The sequence below is a fragment of the Protopterus annectens genome, chromosome 2.part0, assembly GCF_019279795.1.
Source record: "Protopterus annectens isolate FY-2018-M chromosome 2.part0, PAN1.0, whole genome shotgun sequence".
NCBI classification, from domain to species: domain Eukaryota; kingdom Metazoa; phylum Chordata; order Ceratodontiformes; family Protopteridae; genus Protopterus; species Protopterus annectens.
Genome location: NC_056728.1, coordinates 1,315,697,574 through 1,315,720,345, shown reverse-complemented (window position 1 = coordinate 1,315,720,345; position 22,772 = coordinate 1,315,697,574). Strand labels below are relative to the sequence as shown.

General features: G+C 39.4%; 1 protein-coding gene across 6 annotated transcripts in view; it reads right to left on the bottom strand.

Moving 5' to 3' along the window:
* Positions 1-22,772, bottom strand: part of LIMCH1 (LIM and calponin homology domains 1) — a 1,973,196-nt gene that overhangs the window by 571,350 nt on the left and 1,379,074 nt on the right. For all 6 annotated transcript variants that reach the window (XM_044061504.1, XM_044061502.1, XM_044061501.1 and 3 more), the window contains exon 8: positions 7,734-7,986. In XM_044061504.1, the coding sequence (XP_043917439.1) occupies positions 7,734-7,986 (253 nt within the window). The remainder of the gene's footprint in view (positions 1-7,733; positions 7,987-22,772) is intronic.

The following is a 22,772-nucleotide window of genomic DNA, read 5'->3' as shown; positions in this document are numbered from 1 at the left end:
TCCGTGGTAGCTGTCAATAATGTACCCTGCTTTTCTTTAATGATGTCAGCACATGGAAAATGGATATTTTAATAGTATTTTTCCAGGTGAAGAAATAGAAGTCAAAAATATTCCCTAACCGGGAAAAGTACCGTTTAACACTTTATGCACCAGATGTCATGATGCAAACTTAACGTGTTCAAACATCAGTAAATTATTTTAAAGTGATTTTTTAAAAAATGTTTTTAACATTACCTTTCCATCAGAATATGTGGTGCATAAACTCGTGAACAGCACTTCTGCAAATTATAGAACATGTTCAGATGCTATTTTTTAATAAGAAAATAACTTTTCTTTTTAAATATCAATTTTTCATACAATGACATCACTGAGGAAAAATAGCGAACTTAAACCTTAGTGTCATCAGTGCAGAAAAAAATGTGTTTTGCGTCCATAGACTTTAATGGGCACACCATGATGCATTTGCAAAAGTGAGCCATTAAACACTATGGTACATGCTACCCTAAGGTACCATCATGGAGAGAAACAATAAATTTATTTAGGCCATGGTTTAATAAAAAAGTTTAAAAGTTTTTTATTAAACCACGGCCCAAATAAAAACAGACAGGTAAGTAGGAAAATTTATCGCAGCATTTGACTTATCAGATGCTGTGATGAATAAGCAAAGGTTGGAAAATCACACTTTAAGTGAGATAACATGCTACTAATTAGCATTCTGTTTGTATTCTCTGCCTATCACATAGCAGATCAGTGCATCCAAGGCATATCACAACAGTGAATAAGCACCATCATTAATTGTTTGGACACAGAAGATTTCACTGCTTAATAGTAATCTATAACACTATGTGAAGGATCACACAGGTAGCCAGAATGCCCTTATCACTAGAGATACTTTAATTTCAAAATAATACTGGTTGGACAGCAAAAAAAAAAAAAAAGACAAAAAGTTATTGCTTAAAAATAAAAGTCACAGGAGACTGTATCATTGCAGTTTTGGATAACAATGATAGAATACACTGCCTATAACAATAATCAGTCCTTCTTTTGTTTTAATAACAAATGAAGGATCACAGTAGCACTGAGGGGTTTAGTAAGCAGCAACTGCACTTGTTATATATTTGCTGTTTGTAAGCAGGTCAAAGATTTCACATTATACTGTAACAACCAAACAATGCTAAGAACACCATGAAGAATACAAGAACCAAACAGTATTCATTAAAGGCTGCCTTCCATGGGGAACTGCTCCATTAGTTGTGTGTGTGTGTGTGTGTGTGTGTGTGTGTGTGTGTGTGTGTGTGTGTGTGTGTGTGTGTGTGTGTGTGTGTGTGTGTGTGTGTGTGTGTGTGTGTGTGTGTGTGTGTGTGTGTGTGTGTGTGTGTGCGTGTGAGTTTGTACACATGCATGTGTGTTTAGGACAGAGGCTTATTACATTGTAACAGTGATACAGTACTGCGGATTGCTAGAAACCACTGAGAACAGACAGTAGCATATAAAATCTTGCTTCGAGCCATGGGAAAATATAATATATGCAGCTGGCTGTGTGCAGGATAAAGGATTCTGGACAGTACAGACAATTCCACATAGGAAAAAATCTAAACAGTATTGGGAACTGTCCAAAGAACAGTGAAAGAAGACTTAACATCTTAAACATTTTTCTAGTAAGGAAAGATATACTGTTATATATGTGTGTGTGTTGTAAATTTCCACAAAGGAAAAAAAACTGAAGCAGGACTTGGAGGTGCCTGAACATCACTGAGGGCAAACTGCAACTACTCAGATATCTGTATCATTAAGAGGCAAAATGGATCAGCCTTCTACAAAGTTGAGCTGCACGCAAGTTTCTAAGGGTGAAACAGCAATTTTATGTGCAGCACATTTCTACGGGTTCAAGAACAAAGACCCAAAGGTTTTATTAAGACTTGTCAAAGTGAGGGTAATGCTGCCTTGCATAACTAGGCACCAAATGCAGGCTTACACAAATATGTCAGAATAATAGCTTCACAGACTGCACTACATTCTGATTCTGCAAGCTGTAGGTATAAGACATATATTCCTGGTGGGAAAGGAACACATGTCCAGAAAAAATTCTGTATCAAAAGTAACAGCTGTAAATGCTCAGGTGATCAGTCCACTTATCCAGTTATCAAATTTCAAATAAAAATAAATAAAATCAATACTGACAGCAATCAGAAATTTTTGAAGTTTATACCTTTAATTCTGATTTAATTGCTCTGCATTAGATCTCCCATTATAAGTTAAAAAATCTTGTTTTATTTACAAATTTAGTAGTTAAATATGTATGTGTTCTATATCACTATATGTACATGTGCATCTGCAATAAAACAAACACATCAGTGTGTTAATGACCACCTAATCATAATTTTCTTTCTGCCTGTCTGTCAATTTGTCTCTTTTAATATATATATATATATATATATATATATATATATATATATATATATATATATATATGTGTGTGTATGTATGTATAGAGACACACCCCACACACACACACACACACACACACACACACACACACACACACACACACACACACACACACACACACACACACACACACACACACACACACACACACACACACGCACACACCACTTAGGGCTTACACAAAAGTAAATCAAGTTGTGGCTACACACAATATAGCACATAGCTGTGGTTATTTTTTGATTTGCATACACGCTGTTTCATAAGATAAGAATTTTCATTCAGTTATTAGAATTGCCCTCATTTTGTCTTATTTGCAACCCCTTCATTTTTCTTGTTTCCCATAGGTATCCCATAAAAGACTTAAGACTGTCACAATAGACACTTGGTTTGTTTGAACTGATACACTTCAGCTTACAATCTTTTTAGCAAGATGTACTTCCATTCCTTTCACAAATGTAGTTATTTCAATAGCAAAATACATAAATGCCTATTAGTCCGTAGATTTCTATAAATGACGTCAACTTTCTAATTCAGCCCACAGCCATTACCTCTTCTTTGGTACCTCCTTAATAAATCCAAAATTTGTCTAAAAACTATCTTTAACAATATAAAGGCAGCATATCCTTTGAGTAGTATCTGTATATTCCTAAACATTTGTTTATTCTTTCCACGTTGTAATGCATTCTGCAATTCTCTAACCACATTACCTTGTATGTATTCCTGACACATTTACATTTTGATTCTTTACTATAATTGCCCTGTTGTATTCTCCTCTGTCATAATCTCTCCCAGGCTGAAACTGGTCAACTATGATCAGTGCTCTATCCAGGTTACTACATTCAATAAATAAATAAAGAAATACTTGCTTAGGCACACAGAGTTCTGGAACATTTCCAACCAATTTTTAAGTGTCCATGTTAGCCCTCCTAATGTTTTTCTTTCAAATGTTTGCAAACAGGAAGCAGAATTATAAAGAATGAGTGTATTGTGCGTCTTTCTAGAAAATGAAAAAAATAATATCACTGGAACCTTGAAAATCTGAATGAATTATCAGTGTCAGTGGTTGGTGCAACAGGTAGCACACTCGCCTTTGGTGCAGAAGTCTGCCCGTTCTATTACCACACCAGGTAAACTGACTGATGACACTGGAGTGCAGCATAAGAGAGATGCTGCATTCCTGAGTGTGTCGTCCTTTGGATAAGATGTTAAACTGAGGCTCCATCTACTTGAGTTGGTGATAGCTCATGTACATCTAAAAGATCTCCCTTAAAAAGATGCCAGTAACCTAGTGAGACCAACCTGGTCAACAAAGGATAAATAAACAAATCTTGTGTGTGTGTGTGTGTGTGTGTGTGTGTGTGTGTGTGTGTGTGTGTGTGTGTGTGTGCGTGCGCGCGCGTAAACCTGTCAAGCTGTACAGACACAGTATTCCCATTACAGTAGATGTAAATGGATAAATAAGGTGCTACAAATCATGAAAATTATGTATTTTATGTGTGCACCACCAAAACATTTATTAAAATCATATTTAATTAATGCAGTTCTCTGCCAGGCAGTCTTCTTGCACCCCTTGTGTAGGAAGACTTTAAGCTAATCTATGTGTAACAGTAACTCTGTGTGATTGTGTGATTGTAGTTAATTTGCTTATTCATTATACTTTAATGCCTTTAGTCACGCAATAAAATGCTATATTTGACCAAACTGAAGCTAACAAAACATTATAAATAAAACATGAAAATGGAATGATATACGTACAGGTGTTCAAAGTGAAATTCTTTCAGCGTTAACTGCCCAAAGCACAAGTCACAGAAGCACAATGCTAACTGCTGTTTTCTATAGGAAGCTACTGTTGTTGCAATTTTTAAGTGTGTACTAGCAATGATTCCATTCCCTTGGGAGATTTCTCACTTTATCTAGCTGTTGCATTCATGGAGATGGCATATACAATGGAAATGGCATATACAAGTTTGGTGGGGCTTCCACACCATCAGGGGAAGCAGGGGTACTTGCCACCCTGAAAAACACTTATAATTTACTTCTGTGTTTCAGATTTATTTTTTCGTGTTTTTAATGCTTATGGTTTTGCTGTTTGGTTAGTTTTTTGTTGTTCATGTGTTGATCATAAGAAGAAAACAGTAGCTGCATCATCACATTAGACACACACACACACACACACACACACACACACACAGTGTCAAGGGCTAAATGTGGCCTTTTCCTCTGATCATTCTTTCAAGATGTGCAAAGGTGGAAGACCAGACAATGACACAAACTGCATTTACTGGGATATTACACTTGCCACTTATACTGGTCCAGTTTAAAGTGAGTTCCTGAAATAAGGCATGGATGTTCACATGTCATCCCATGGTGCCAAGGTCTTGATTTCTAAAATGAAGAACGAGTTTTGTCATAGTCACTGCGCCTAAAGCCTTGGCTGCAGTTTTAGTTTCTGGTCATTTTGAAATTTCATACTGTGTCTCAGTTGTCACTTATTAGGTGGCTGCATACATATGGCACTAATAATAGGTGAACCTGACACTACTATACTAATAGACGCTAATATTTTCCTTTTCTCAAGAGATTCCCTACATATAACATCAAACACTGAATAGTATATTGCTCTATGTCAAAATGTACATCTCACTAGTTTGTTTTCTAAACTAGTTTTTTCCTCTCATCACTGGTTTCATAACTGCATATTTTCTTTATTTTTTTTGCACAATTTGTGTAAAACAGTAGCTTTTCGTCCCATATTTCTTTCATGTGTATGTGCATTTGAGTGAATTATTAACTAATGTGTGCATATACAACTCATGGCAAAGTTAAGTATGTTCACCTATCCTAACTAATCTAAATACCACTCTTGAATCCAAAGTAGCCACTTACTATAATAAAATTCCTAAATTTGCACTAACACAACACTTAGAACTCACCACTGCCAAGCCTTGATACAACAACACAGGTTCAATTAAGCAAAGTCCTAAAACAGTCACAATTAATATCTGCATATAAACTTATTTACTACCCAGGTAAATGCCCTGGGTCTGTATCAATCAGTTAAAGGACCACATTGTCTAAACCCATATGGTCGACAATTTGATTTGTTAAACCATTCTGACTGAGACTGTGGTACAGTGAGGATTGGGAAATTTGCCCTTTCACCACTATAGTGTGATCTCGGAACTGGTATAAATAATTGGGTCTATGTTAAATATTCGAACATCCAAAATGTTGAACATTACATGGTCTAGACCAAATGTTTGACATTTGGATGTTCGAATATCAAATAAAAAAAAAAAAAAAGAAAAACACACCTTAACAGTGTGAGCAGAGGGGCAAGCCCCCCATGCACTCCCCACACCCCCCCCTACTTAAATATACCAACTCCAAGAGTGCACTTCAGTGCAGAAAAGGAAAATTCTCCCTATCTGCACCGTATGGCGCCATTGAAACTCAATCTTTGAACACTTGAAATTTTGAACGTTTGGTCTCGACCATGTAACATTCTAAATTTTAAGCATTCGAAGAATTGACATAGACCCATTATACAATGACCCCCCATTAATATTCCAAAACGTGCACGCTGATTGGTCAGTGTGCACATTGTAAATCAGACTTATACTAATGGGAAAAGGTCTGGTCGCCCGGTCATTTTCCATTAGTATAAGTCTTTTTTTTGTTGGACTGTAATGGAGAATGGAAGAGCTCCGTTGCTGTTATCGCGTTATGTTAAACGAGTTTAACACAGTGAGATATTTTTAAAAAAGCAACGGAGATCTTCCTTACTCCGTTGCTTTTTTTAAAGCTGTCTCGTTATGTTAAACGAGTTTAACATAGCGAGACAGCTTTAAAAAAAGCAACGGAGTAAGGAAGATCTCCGTTGCTTTTTTTAAGATATCTTGCTATGTTAAACTCTTTTAACATAGCGATACACCTTTTAAAAAGCAACGGAGATCTTCCTTTCTCCGTTGCTTACACACACAGCTCTGATGTACTGCCTAACCATACGCATGCACAGTACATCAGAACTGCCGCAGAATACTGGACAGCTGTGGAAGGGCAGCAAGGAGGCATTATACAATGCCATTATTTAAGAAAAGTAAGTATTTTTTTCTTAAATAATGCCATTGTATAATAGCAATAACCCACTTCTGGGTGTGGGCAATGCTGGATTTACCCACGGTTGTCTCTCTTTGGCCACTCAGGCTTCGCCCTCGTGACCAAACCACACCAACCATGGGTAAATCCAGCATTACCCACACCCAGGCGTGGGTTATTGCTTAAATAATTAACAGGGGGCTTGTCCCCCTGTAAAATGTTGCTTGTGCTGTTGGTGTTGTGTGGATGTATGTCAGCTTTTTGATTAACTGCATTGTCAACCATATGGGTTTTGACAATGCGGTTGTACAATAAACTGACATAGATCTAATACCCCAGACTAAAAAAATATGCTATTGTCTTAATCCCCTTCAAGGGACCTCTGCTCTGTAACCAAGGCTATTTAACCATACAATACAAACATTATTGAAATCTGAAATATCCCCAAAATATGGAACATCATTCCAGATCACATCAAATTTGCTGACAAACTACCACACTTTAAAAGTCCAATCAAACTATGTTTGAATAAATCCTGGTCATACTCACAGCCACTCTCGCCAATTTTTTCACAAGAGGTAAGTCATCACCTCAACCCAAGTTTTTCTTTCCCATGTGTGTGCTGAATGTGATCATGTTCACTTTGTGTAACTACGCCCCAGGGATGCCAACATTTTTGCTCACACCATACTTTGTAACAGAGACACGGACAGGTACAATGCATATTTCCTCTGATATTCCAGGACCCAGGTATAATATCATATGGAAACCATAGCAACACTGCCACACTTGGTGTGGTATGTGCTAAAAATAAACTCACATCTGGTCTGCAACATGCAGACTATAGGTAATCCAGTTGCCAAGGACAAAAATGACATCATTATGAAAAAAAAGCAAATGTTCAGTAAAATATGTATGAATAGTACCTATTTAACCATACAATACAAACATTATTAAAATCTGAAATAACATCATCCAGAAACTGAATACTCATTTGTAGAAAAACAAGCATAATAAAAGTGCAGAGTTCAGTTCAGTTGAACATTTCATCACTATGTTGTGCTTAGCTGATGTGACAACATGAAGCAGCACTTCAACCAACGCCAGCACTGGTGCATGCTTAATGGCACCATGTACTCCCCAAACTGTACGGTATACAAAATGAACAGCCACTTTCAGTACTTTACCTGAATGGTCGTTCCCCTCCCAGTGGAGAAGTTGCAGTGCTCCAGCTCTTCCGGTACTCCTCACGCTCTGCCCGCTTTTTTCGTAGGGGAGCAGGCATGTAGCAAACTGGGTTGTTCTTGTTTGGCAGATACTGATTAAAGGGCATGGCTGCTTTAGGTTCACTGGTTGATGACCGCCTGGCAGACATATCATCCTTCCTCACATCTGGTATCTTCCTGTGTGGCACATCCGGCTCAGAATCACTGCCTCTACCTTTAATTGGAAAAGAAACAACTGTAACTACAGAAGTATTCAAGTATACTCTTTTCAGGTTCAAATCTGCTCAAGTTCACTAGGCAACAATGCATGGATAGTGTCAGTAATATTGCTACATCCAATGAAGTACTTTAATTGTATGCATTTATTTATTTATTTATTTATTTATTTATTTAAGTATTACTACACAATACTTCTGTAAAGTGCCTCCTGTACCAGGAAGCAGTTCATCTAAAAAAAAAAAAAATGTCCGAGAGCTGTATAAAGACCATAAACTCAAAATGATCTCTCTCTCAGAATGCTGCCCTCCTTGACTTTAGGGGTCATAATTAAGCTCTTTGTAAAATCAGTACAAATGTAGAGCAACTGATTCAAATAAGACTGCTACCTGCAGAGGTTTCATTCTCCGCTCAGTGCAGCCACTAAAATGCATCTAGAGGACTCAAGCAACACTACTTACAGCTGGACTTACTGCAGATCTTGGGCTGAAAACAGTGACTTCTACAGGTAGAAACACTGAAGTCAGTCCAGCCAAAGTGAAGACAGAGAAGGATATTAGTCGAACAATACAGTGATAAGGAGGTTTTTATTTAACTTTTCATGACTGTTGGATTAATCTCTGTAAAATAATGTAGGATTGGCCTTTCATTCCTCTGAAAAGATTTCACCCCTTGCCCTGACTAACACAGACTGAGAATTATGTTTCAGTCAACGAAAGCTCATAATCATCCCTGTGCAGTATTCTGATGTTTCCTCAAATCATTTGTTCCCACTTCTGCCACATCTCAATTCTCGTTCCCAACTGCTTCAGCCCAAACTACAGGAATCTTCTGCCAGGACTGTCTTCTGTTTTCCCTAGATCACAGTTTACTGGCCAGTACATGCATATAGGCCTTAGAAATGAAGAAGCTGGTGGCAACAAACTGGTGTTTCGATGGTCATCATATACTGTAAGCAGCCACTACTTAATTCCTATGCCTTGGGGGGGGGGGGTCTGTATGAGCAATACTACCAACCAAACAGCCAACAGGGACCCTGTCCCTGACGTACATGCCAATGGCAATCTGTCATACCATAGAACTATCTTATTTAATAGTTAGCTATGTCATTTATTTTTCAAATGTAAGCTTTGTACTTGCCCATTTCTGTATATTACATAGTCACTATATGTTACTTTTGATTAGATAATATTCAAAACTTACAATGACACTCTTTTGGAGAACAGTGAAAAAAAACAACCTCACTGCTTCAAGACAGCATATTAAACTGTTATGAAGGATTGAAAAAAAGAAAAGCAAATGGCCGCCATATTGTTTATGACTGTTAAATGTGGCTTTGCTATTTAGCAACTGCAAAATAAAAAGAAAAAAATAAAATTAAAAAAAAAAAAAAAAAACAAACAGCAAAAGAGCCACCCATTCTGATTCCAAGGACATACCTATAATATCAGCAATCATATTAACTGCTAACTCTTCTCCTTCTACCCACATTGTTCCCTGCTACTATCCCTGAGAATTTAGTTTCCCTTATATTCACCTTGAAACAGGTCTTAGAAACCCTGTCAAAGGCTAAAAATATTACTTCAACGAGACTGGGCAGCATACCAGGCTGCATTCTCATCAGTTTAAAGTATGGACGATCGCTACTGAAATTGTTCAACTTCAACCTATCTGCAGGGTTTATCGCTAATGCCTGACCTAGGTAATTATAGACCCATCAGCCTCACCAGCCTTATATGCAAAGTTGTGGAATAGGCCATCGCAGGTATTTATGCAGACACGGCAACTTAATAGATCTAGATCCTAATCAGTTTGGTTGTGTAAAAGGCAGGTCCTGTCTCCTGTACCTAGTAAGCTTCATTGATAAGGTTACAGGGACTGTGGACAATGGTCAGTCTGTGCACACTGCTTACCTCGATCTGGCCAAGGCTTTTGATACCATCACTCATGCTGATACCACTGAAAAATTAGACAAGTTTAATGTAAACCCCTAAACAGTCTGCTGGATTGCAAATTGACTAATCAACATATTCCAAGTTGTGAAAGTTGCTGTTTCCCTTTCTGAATGCAAATTTGTAACTATTGGGGTGCATAGTTTCATACTGATGTCTGCAAACTATTCTAAGCCTAGCCAGTAGCAAGAAGTCAGAATCAAACTCTGTACCTTGTATATGTGAGATAAATACCTTGATTGTTATGCCAACCACACCATAGGGATCAGTTATGGGCCAACCCCTTTTTGGTACTTATTTTGCAGACAACCAATATCTCAGAAATGTGGTTGACCAAGTTTTCTGATGAATGCAAAATGGACACTGTTATCCACTTGTCCATTGCTACAAAACAGCTCCAACAGGAGTTGGAAAATCCACATACATGGTGCACAGTACCGGCTAAATGAAAAATAGTGCAGCATAGTAGTTTTTGGCAGAAAGACTGTTCCCACTTCTTATGTTATAAATGGTACTCCTCTTCAGACAGACCCAGTCATAAGACACCTAGTTATTTATGTGCATATCTTTGTCTCATTCAGTCATCATGCTTCCACCACAGTAAGGAAATCCTGCTATGTGGCCCAGTTAATATAATTGGGAATTGTCGCTCATCTTGGTTTACAGTTGAAGACGAACAGGCAGGGTAGTGCGTTTATATGCTTTATTACACAGAAACACATCAGGATGGATAGCAGCAGTACAAAATATTAACTGATTAACTGACAGATTACACAGACATGCATGCTTGCATCTCAACAGCTTACTACAAAATGGCAGTCTGGCTCGCACGTGCTCAGTATTTATACACATGTGCAAGCCCATGGAAAGCATCTTAAAGGTATACATACATACTGATCTACATCCTCCCGGTTTAATGAATTGTCCACAATAAAATAAGATCTGAAAAAGAGTAGAAAAAAGCTGCAGGTACTCCACGACAAACGAAGCCAACCAGTCACCTTAGAAAAAACACTGCTTTAATCAAATAAGTAAGCGCTTTCACATCTATACAAGATGCTTCATCAGACTTCATCTTGTATAGATGTGAAAGCGCTTACTTATTTGATTAAAGCAGTGTTTTTTCTAAGGTGACTGGTTGGCTTCGTTTGTCGTGGAGTACCTGCAGCTTTTTTCTACTTGATTTCAACTTTTGGCTTTCAGCAGGTACCTTACCCTCAGAGGCTTTTTGTTTCTAAAGATCTGAAAAAGACATGCAGTTATACAAACATTGAGAAATAAACACAATGTTCATGTCCAAGTTGCCATGTATCTTGAACATGGTCTGGGAATGTGACCTGATCTAGTGATATAGCAATTAGGACTGGATTTAGCAACAGCAACAGTCATTGGTGAACAATCAGTTTCAGGAGTTTCGGGAATATTCTTAGGAACAGGGATATTTGCTGGAATCTCCTCTGGAACTGAAACACTGAATAACTCACTTTGAGACATAGAATAGAGTAAAATCTTCGGCAGAACATCACGGCTCAAGCTGATAACTGCTGGTAAAAACTTCATCAAAAACACCATGATCTGAAGAAAGCTATATTAGCTGAAAGCGCTTATCATTTTTATTTGCCTCCTGCTTTTTATTTCATTTTATTAAAGTTGATTTATCTGGCACAATCGTGGTGTTTTTGCTGAAGTTTTTACCAGCAGTCATCAGCTTGAGCCGTGGTGTTATGCCGAAGATTTTACTCTGTTCTACTTTCTAGTTCCTCGGCAGCTTCAGCAGTGTCAGCAGAGTTTTTGCTTGTTTGTTTCACTCTGAGACAAAGAGTCTTTTTCACAGGCAAGATGCTACAATACAGGCTCGGACAGTGGTACTGAATATTTCTGATTCCGCCTAACTTCAACTCCTTGTGATTCCGCAATGTACAATCTCGGCTCTTGATAAACACTTTTCATGACTCCAATCTGATCAAAACCTTTGGATATCTGCATCCTCACTATTTCCCCTTCTCGTAATGGATTGAGCAGTTTGCTGGTCTTATCTTAATAAGACTTCTGGGATAAGTGCTTCTTCAACAGATGGACTTTTACTAATCTGTTGTTCTTGACACATGGAACAGTAGAGTTTTGTACCTACCATAAATGTAGATGTTCGAGTGTATACACTGCTGCAGTCATTACACTTGGGTTATCCTGCCGTAAGGCGGTTCCCCAGTCGGCCTGAGTTCTAAAGTCTTGGTCCAGCGTCAGTTGCTGTCGCTTCCTCCCTGATGTCAGTGCGGCAGGAGTATATATGATGCAGCCGACGCCAATTTCTTCAGTTTTTCTTGCCCCAGATGTCAGGTGCCCCCAAATTAGGTAGGCAATTGAAACTGCTAATAAAAGATACATAAGAAAAGCAAACAACAACTTTAAGTTACCAGCAAATACTCCCCATAGGTAGTAAAGGGGAAGGTACGTACCAGCAAATAAGAGGGGAAGGAGGGAGGGTAACCCGGACTGCAGCAGTGTATACACTCTAACATCTACATTTATGGTAGGTACAAAACTGTACTATGTTCATCGTGTTACACTGCTGCAGTCATTACACTTTGGTAGAATCCCAAAGCTGAGGTAGGGTGGCTGGTTCTATAAGGCATTAGAGGTGGCTATAAGGCCCTGCAGCACTGCAGTGGCAAAGCCAGCTCTGGATTTAGAGTATAGAGGCAAATGGTAATGCTTGGTGAAGGTATGCACAGAACTCCAAGTTGCTGCTTCTAAAATGTCCTTGGTAGGTACTCCTCTGAGGAAGGCAGTTGAAGTGGCTGTTGCCCTGCTGGAGTGAGATCTAATGCTGTTAGGAACAGGTTTCCCATGGTGTGTATAGCAGAAACGTATACAGTGACCTATCCATTTTGAAATAGTCTGTTTTGAAATGGCTTTTCCCTTTGCTCCTGCAGCATATGCTACCAATAATTGCTCAGTTTTTCTGAAAGCTTTGGTTTTGTCCAAGTAAAAGCGTAACTGCCTGTGTATGTCCAAAGAATGCAGTAGTCTCTCCCCTTTGTTCTGTGGATTTGGATAAAATGTTGGCAAGTGGATAGTTTGGTTTAGAGCCACACTTGATACCACCTTTGGCATAAAAGTAGGGTTAGTTCTTAAAGACACCCTGTCTTGGTGGAAAATGATGAATGGTTCCACTGCCATTAGTGCCTGTAATTCTGAAACTCTTTGTGCTGATGTTATTGCCAGGAGCAGAGCAGTTTTCCAAGAGATATATTTTAAATCTGCTGTGTTAGCTGGCTCAGAAGGAGGTAAAGTTAATTTTTCCAACATGAAGTTGAGGTCCCAAGCTGGAGTAGGTGCTCTACGGGGTGGTCTTATGTTTTTAGTCCCTCTGAGGTACTGTTTTAGCAAGGGATTAGAGAAAATTGGTGGATCCATGTTGTAATGTGCAGAAATGGCAGAGGCGTTGATCTTGATGGATGAAAAGGAGAGGCCTTTGTCCAGCATCTCAGTTAAATATTATAGTATCTGAGGAATATTCAGGACAAGAGGGTCAAGACTGTGAGCCTGGTTCCAGGCACAGAATCTCTTCTATTTATCCGAGTAGGCTTTCCTGGTACTAGGCCTTCTGGTCTCCAGAATGACATCCATAACAGCTTTGGAGAGAGGCATTGCTTGCTTGACTAAGGAATCTTCCATGCAGCCAGGTTTAAAGTCTTTAGCTGGCTGTGAAGTATCTGATTGTTGTGCTGAGTCAGAAGATGCGGGATTTGAGGCAAAATCCAGGGTGGTCCTTGTGCTAAGTTCTTTTAAGATTGGGTACCATTGCTGGCGTGGCCAGTCTGAGGCAATCAGGATCATATTTGGCTCTTCTTGCCTGGCTTTTATGAGTACCTTTGGAAGGAGAGGCAGTGGTGGGAAAGCATATACTTGTAAGTTTTCCAGCTGAATGAGAGGGCATCCACTTTCCATGCTTGTGGATGGTAAGTCCTTGTGCAGAATTTCTGTAGCTGGCAGATCATTGGGGATGCAAACAGATCTATGTCCAGGCTCCACCATTTTTGTGTTATCATTCTGAATATTTGTGGATTCAATTTCCATTCGTGGGGATCCATGATGTTTCTGCTTAAGTCGTCTGCCAGTGTGTTTTTTTCTCCTGGCAGGAATTGTGCTTGCAGATGAACTTGATAGATTAGAGCTGTGTTCCACAAGGTCATGGCTTGTCTGCAGAGGGGATAAGAGTGAGTGCCCCCTTGCTTGTTTATGTACCACATAACTGTGGTGTTGTCTGCCTTTAGTAGTAGTTGTTCTGTATGCAGAAGGTCCTTGAAAGCTATAAGGGCATTTTGTACAGCTAGCATCTCTTTTTGATTGATGTGAAGATGCCTTTGTCCTGTGGGCCACTTGCCATGAATACATTTTCCTGCCATGTGTGCTCCCCAGGAGTAATCTGATGCATCTGTTGTCAGTGTTTGCCTGGCTGTGGGTTGAGTGAAAGGCTGTCCCTTGTTGAGGTGACAAGCTTGAGCCCACCAGATGGGGGAAGAAAGTATATACTTCTGCAACTTTAGCAATGAGGGCCTTAAATTACCAGTTTCACATGCTAAAATATCAGCAATTTTTGATGTCTCCTGTTGAAGGCAAGGAATTAGTGGTATAACTGTTTCCATACTTTGACAGTGTTGAGACCAGACACTCTTTAGGTACCATTGTAGTTTCCTCATATGCAGTCTGGCATATGGAATTAGTAGTATGCAAGATGCCATGTAACCCAAGGCCTGCAGAATTTTTCTTGCAAGGAGTTGGGTTCTTGTTGCCAGCAATTGAAAATATTGAGTCAGTTGTCCTTGCTTGTCTGGCATGAGATAAGCCATCTGGGCCATTGTATTCAAGCTGGCACCCAGGAATATTATCTCTTGTGAGGGCACTAGTTTTGATTTCTTTTCATTTACTGTGTACCCTAGGCAACTTAATAACTTTTTTACTCTCTGCTTGAATCAGGCAGTCATCCAGGTATGGATAAATTTGAATTCATTTCTGTCTGCAAAATGCAATTACTGGTGCCAGGTACTTTGTGAAGACCCTGGACGCAGTAGATAAGGCCAAAGGGCAGTGCAGAGAATTGGTAGTGCATTGAACCAGCTATGAATCTGAGGTATCTTCTGCAGTTTTGTCTGATAGGGACATGCAGGTATGCCTCCTTGAGGTCCAAGGTTACGAGCCAAGCTTTCTTGCCCAGCATGGGAAGAAGCTGCTGTAGTATCAACAGTTTGAATTTCGGAACATCCAGGTAAGTGTTTAGAGAAGAAAGATCCAGAATGGGCCTCCAGGCTTTGTCCTTTCCGGGAACCAGAAAGAGTCTTGAGTAAAATCCTTGTCCTTGCTCCTGTGGTGGTACCTTTTCAATAGCTCTCATATCCATGAGTGCTGTAATTTGTTTTTGAGCCTCTGCCCATTGATTTGGTGGCAGATTTGGCATTCCTTTTAACCTTGGCAGAGTGTGAAAGTGGAGCCTGTAACCTTGAGATACAATGTTGAGAACCAATTTGTCTTTGGTGATCATATGCCAATTGTGATAGAAAAGTGCCAGTTTTCTTCCCAAGGGGGCTGCCAACAGATAACTGTTTGGCAGCTGTAGTGGGAAGTTTTTTATATGGTTGGGGCCTGTCTTCCCCTTCTTTCTGGCCTGATGCACCCCATTGTCCAGGTCTGTAAGGACCTTGTGGTTGACCCCTACCTCTTGGACGTCTGTATCTGCTCCTTTGAGGTCTGTCTGTAACTGGAAAGGACCAATTCTTTGTTGGCCAATTTCTGCTAAATCGAGGAGGCTGAACCTGTAAGAAATCCTTCACCGTTTGCATAGATTTTGCCTTATCCTCCATTTTCTTTAATACCTCTTCTGCCTTAACTCCAAATAACACATCCTGCTGCAAAGGTGCATCCAATAGTTTTGCTTTAACATGATCTGGTAACGTATGTTCTTTTAACCAAGCATGCCTTCTAATGACAGAGCCTGTAACTGCTGCTCTACAGGAGGCCTCTAAAGAATCAAATCCACATTGCAAAGTATGTTTTCCCATCACTTGTTCAGCTGCATGCAATAAATCCTGCATTTCCGTAAAATTAGGAGGGTCTGATTCTGGAAGCATTTTTTGTTTCAACTGAGACATCAAAAATTGCTGATATTTTAGCATGTGAAACTGGTAATTTAAGGCCCTCATTGCTAAAGTTGCAGATGTATATACTTTCTTCCCCCATCTGTCTAATGCTCTGGAATCTCTGTCTGAGGGGACTGGATTCTTTGCTGATGAGGCCTTAACCCTTTTGGGTCCCTGAGAAATAGTTTCAGGGTGAGTGGCAGGGCTTTTATAAAGAAATTTGTGAGGGTCAGGGACTCTGTAGTATCTGCCAGGCTTAACTGGGGCTGGAGATAAAGAATCAGGGTTTTAGCTGGATTCAGTATACACATCATCCACAATATCTAACACTGGCGGAATAGCAAGGGGTCTGTGTTGAGGTAATAAAAGGAAGTCTCTGAGCCTTTTCTTGGATTCTGAGTAATCCTGGCCTTCCCAATGGAAATGCTCCCTCATGGTATGTAAGGTTTCCCCAAAGGAGTAGTCCTCAGGCGGAGAGGCTAAAGGTATTGATTCCTCAGCATCAGAATCCTCATAAGGGGGTAAGGAGTATCCTGGGTCTGAGGATGAGTCTGAAGAGATGGATACCTGGTCGGATGAGTCATAGTCTGCATTCTGTCTAGGCCTTTTATCAGGAGGGGGATGAGACCCCCTGATCAGAGTGATTAGGTTTTCGGCCATTTTGAGCATTTGTTTCTTAGGCATGGAGGCCTGTCCTGGAGAATGCTGTATTTGTTTCTTTGTTTTTAAAGGAGGTTTAGACTTAGCAGAAGATTTAATGCTTAACTGAGTAGGTCTGAAAATACCCTCTGAAGCTACGGGTTGTTCAGCTACTCCAGATTCCTCTGTAGGGTTAGTTTCGGTAGGCTGAAAATCTTGTGCGTCCGAATGCCCAGCCACCTCCACGTAGGAGTCAGAGGCAGCCTGTGGTTCTAAAGAAGCGGTTGTCAGGGGCTGCGAAGGTGCCTCACTGAAAACCGGAGAACCGGCAACTGGCCGAGAAGAGGCTTCGTCGTCAGTTTTGGGCCTCGGATGCCTATCCTTGTCTTTGCACTTTTTATGTATGCCAGTCGTCGGAAGTTCTGATGGCATGGTGTAATTGAATTTTCTGCCAAAATAATGTCGGGCAAAATTAAACCGACGTTTAATAGTGCGCTTGTTAAACCTAGCACAAAACAAACAGCCAGTGACATCGTGGTCTGGGTCTAGGCATGGGATACAATAAGAATGGAAATCCTTATGAGGTATTTGCTTCCCACAAGAAATACAGTTATTAACTTTTGCTGACATCGGTCTGAGGCAAGAAAAAGTTTCCCCAATGGGGTACTTAGCTTTGTAGAAGCTTCGGTTCTGGATTCGGAATGAAAATCTCAGGAGTAGGCCGACCGGCACTTGCGAACTGCTTTTGCTTCGGGCACCGCACGGCAAGAAAGACTGAAGAAAATGGCGTCGACTGCATCTTATATACCCCTGTCGCACTGACGTCAGGGAGGAGGCGACAGCAACCAATGCCGGACCAAGACTTTGGAACTCAGGTTGACTGGGGAACTGCCTGATGGCAGGATAACCCAAATGTAATGACTGCAGCAGTGTAACATGATGAACATCAGTAATGTACTACTTATCGGTAGTGTGGTTCTAGTTTGTCTCGACAGACGGCTCTGTGCAGGCCAACCAAGATGTTTACCATGAGGAATATTTCTGAGATTCAAGAGATTCAAGAAAACATCACTATTGTCTCATTTCGACTTCTCTAATACCTGTTTCACAGTTTGAACTGCATGATTGGCCAAACCATTTGACTCAGGAGTACTTGTAACATGGAGAAAGTCCCACTCTTCAGCAAATCTCTTAAACTGCTGGCTTGTAAACTGTATACCATAGTCAAAAATAACTTTGTGCGAACTACCATGGACTGCAAAATGACACTTCAACTTAGTAATGACAGTACTCGATGTTAGATTAGGAAGCAGCTCAATCTTGAACCAATTTGAATAAGAGTCTACTAACACCAAGTAATGTTGACGATTCGATTTGAAAATGTCTGTAGCTACTATCGACCAAGGTAGTTCAGGAATCTGGTTTAGTTGAAGGGGTTCTTTCTGTTGATGTGGCTTAGTACTATTACACACAGAACAAGATGAAAGTTCTCTCTTAATATCCTTTGACATAGAAGGCCAAAACACTAGTTCTCTCACCTTTTTTCATTGAACCAGTTCTTGGGTAGCCACGATGCAAGATGGTAATGTACTCTTGTTGTAAAGACTTTGGAACAATCACTTTTGGACCCTTGATGATGATACCATTGTCAAACAAAATCTCTTCTCTGTAATGAAAATATGGTTGCAAGTCATGAGGTAAACAAGATTACTTTAACAGCCATCCTCGACTGATAAAGTGGCTGAGCTTCTGATGAACTGGATCTGAGGCTGTATGACTTCTAAGCTCATCAAAGTGTGTGGAAGAAAAATTTCTTACTTCTATGACTTCAAAATCAACTTGCTCATTTTCATGCTGTTCAGTGGTATTTCTGGGCGATCTGGATAAAGTATCAGCAAGATAAAGAAGTTTGCCTTTTGTGTATATCAGATAAAAATGATAGTTTTGCAATTTCAGCATCATGTATTGCAATCTAGCTGGAGCTGTATGCACAGGCTTTCTCAAAATAGTGACTAGAGGTTGGTGGTCTGTTTTGATTTGGATAGCTCAGCCATAAATATAATCATGGAACTTCGAACATGCACACACAATTGCCAAGAGTTCTTTCTCTATCTGTGCATAGTGGATTTTAGTTTGGGTCAGAGTTCTAGAAGCATAGGCTATTGGCCTACCCTCTTGAAGAATGACTGCACATAGGCCAAACTTTGAAGCATCTCAAGAAAGAGTAACTGGTTTGTGAACATCATAGTATCTGAGAGTTGGTGGACTGGCAGTTCTCTGTTTCAGGACATCAAATGTTCTTTGGTGTTGTTATAACCAGGACCAGGGTACATCTTTGCATGTCAACTCTCTGAGTGGTGCTGAAAGTTGGGATAAGTCTGGAAAGGCCTTGGCTATGTAGTTAACCATGTGAAGAAAATGTTGTAGGGATTGAACTTCAGAGCTGGCATCTCATGAATTGCTGTTAGCTTGGAAGGATCTGGTCGTAAGCCTGAACTGGTAAATAAATGACCAACATAAGTAACTTCTCACAGCCTGAATTTGCACTTCTGAGGATTAAACTAAAGATTCACTTCACATGCTCTTTCCAGAACTTTCTGAAAGTTTCTGTCATGCTTGGCTTCAACATTACCCCCCCACTAGAATATCATCTACTATAATAGCACACGGATATCCAGAAAAAGTTTGTTCCATGGCACTCTGGTAGACTTCGCTGGCAGAATTTATCCCAAACGTCATTCTTAAAAATCTGTACCTGCCAAAGGAGTACTGAAAGTGGTTAGAAATGAAGATTTTTAGTCAAGCAAAATTTGCCAAAATTAACTCTTTGCATCCAAAACAGAAAAAACAGAGCAGTGGCATTCAGCATAAGAGCAGCAACTTCTTTGACTGTACACATTGGTTGATGAGGTCTTTTTAGTGCTTTGTTCAAATCTCGTGGATCAATACATATTCTGATATCATCTGAACTTTTCTTATGAGCTACTACCATGGATGATACCCATTCAGTTGGTTCATCAACTGGACAAATCACACCTTGCTGCACCATTTTATCTAGCTCAGCTTTGACTCAGCTCTGCATAGGTACTGGAACTTTCTGGACTGGTCTGACAACTGGGCTGACTTCAGGTTCTAACTTCATTGAGTACGCAAATGGGAGTTTGCCTAGTTGTCATCAAAAAAGATCAACGTAAGTAGAAAAAATAGACTGGGTGAAATTAGAACAGTGTTCTTTCAAGCTTACATTGTAGACTTCCTTATTAAATGAAAGCAGTCACATTTTCAAACTGTCTCTGAGGCCTAATAATGACTGTACGTGCCTTTTGACCACATAAAATTGCAAGTCATAGCTGTTCCCAGCAGAGTAACATGAAAGCACTACTGAACTTTCGGTTTGAATTTCTTCACCACCATAAGCAACAAGCTTCACACAATTTGCCAAATCAAGATTCTCAGCAGCACATACTCTAGCAAATCTTTCTGCTGATATAACATTGCACTTTGAACATGTGTCAGCTTTGAGCTCCATGGGTATCCCATTTATCCGAACAGTACAAAATACTTCATTCTTTACCCATAAATCTACTGCATTGACTGTTTCATTAAGTGAAGACACACCATCAACATAAAAAAGTAGGGTCACAGCTTTCTAATTGATCAGCCTGTCTCTTTGAATGTTCTCTTTTAATAAAAGAATGAGCCTTATTAGATTCACAAAATCTTTGGAAATGATTTCACTTATTGCATTTGTGGCAATGCTGACCAAAAGCTAAGCACCATAGCTCTCCACCTCTTAGAACAATAATCTGGACAAGGTCATGAATAAAAGTGGGACAAAGGTCCAAAAATAAGGACAATTTTTAAATATTGATCTTACAAACTTAGAAAGTTGATAGAATAACAGGTTTTGCATTAGCATGAATTTTATGAAGGGTATTAAGTATAAAACTCAAATGTCTTTCATTGTTCCCTTTAATGATTTGCCACTAATTTGCCAGAAAACCACAATTTTATGAAAACTGGACCAAAAATATGAGGCAAAAATCTGTACAATTGAGAGGTATGCTAAGCAATTTTCTCTTTTGGAGTCATGATTTTTACCACAGTTATGACAGTTGACTATGAAACTGGGAAGAGGTACATTCTTTGATTTTGCTGAGTCACTCATGCTTCACTGAGACTGTGCACACTGGAATTTGCTAGAAAGCTACAGGGTTTACCAGTGACTGGTGCAGGGTTCACAGTTGCTACCATATGCCAGACTTGGGCCTGTTTCTTTTAACCACGTGCTGCATACTGTCAACATTAGCACTAGAAAATACTGGAAGCGTGCATTTCTCATTTGTAAGGATTTTTGTGTACTTTTCTGTGAGCTCATATATCTGACAAATCTCAATGTCCTTATTCAAAGTTAAATCACTGTCACAAAGCAAAATCTTTCTCACAGCATCATCTTTAATACCACACACAAGTCTGTCTTTTATCAACTCATCCTTTAAATCACCAAATCTGCACGTTTTAGCTTTGTTACTCAAGTGAGTTATATATGCTGCAAAAGTTTCACCAGGCTTTTGATCCCTTGTGTAAAATAAGTACCTTTCCAGTGCAATATTCACTTGGGGGTTACACCTCTCTAAATTTACGTTTTAATCACTCAGGGTCTTCCCTTGTTTCAGCCGATACCACTATATGAAGTTTTTTCCCATCTTCTGCAAACACAGCATACACAAATGAACACTCTCTTTCTATGGCTTCTGAAACAGCTAAATTAAATAGAATAAATACCTTTGTAAGGCCATCTTTATCAGAAAATGCAGCCTGTATGAAAATGTCGTACTCTTACTCAAACACCCTCCAATTCTCTGTTATACTATTATCAAAGACAAGAGGACCTGGTTTTCGAAATCCTTCAGCCATACCCCCAAAGTATGCCCAAACGCACTGAAAATATGGCCCTTGGAATTATGTACGAACATGCACACACAGCCAATACTTGTAATAACATTGAAATACACAATAATTTATTTATTTGTTGACTAGGATAGTCCAACTGGATTAATGCCCATTTTCAGTGGAGGCCCGGGGAGAAAAGCTCCAAGGTAGACAGATAAGTAATAACAAAGAAGACATATTACAGATGAGATATTTACAAACAACATAAGCAGACACGAATAGATAATATCACAAGTTCGAGTTACCCCTGGTAACAGTCAGGGGGAAAAAATAAACAGTAATGTGATTAATACATTATATACATTCATGGTGAGAGTTAGCCAGGCTTGTTACAGTGGCAAAGCTAGTTTAGTGCCAGATGTTGTTTGAGTTTAGCTTTGAATTGGGATAGGGAGGAGAGCAAAGTAATGTTAGCTGGAAGGAGGTTCCATGCTCATGTTCCAATAAACTCTTCGAAATACTGTACTCTGCAAAATATGCTTTGAAATGGATATATTTTGCGAAATAACTGTACTGTAATACTGCACAAGCTTGTGAACACATGGTATACCTCATATATCTCAAATAACTTTAATTAATGTGAAGAAGTAGCACACAGCGAAAAAATGCTTTCATTTTCCTTAGTTTATACATTTTATGCAATTCGGACTTTATTTCAAACATTTTCGTAACTATTTTGAATATTTTTATCAATATGCCACAGTTTTGGACATTTCGTTTAACTACAAATTCATTTTGAGTACTTTTTTTATATTCCTTGAGTAAGTAATCATTAAAGCAAGTTTTAGTACATAGAATTTGTTTCTGACCTGTTTTGTGAGTTGTACGTGCAGTAGGGATGATCCATTCCTCTATATTAACTGAGTGCCTCTTGGTCTTGAATCTGGATCCCATTCTGACACCTTGTCACTTGTCTTGGTTTACAATTGAAGATGAACAGGGAGGGGAGTTCATTTATATGCTTTACTACACAGAAACACATCAGGATGAATAGCAGCAGTACAAAATATAAACAAACTGATTAACTGATGGACTACACAGACATGCATGCTTATATTTCAACAGCTTACTATAAAATGGCAGTCTGGCTCACACGTGCTCAG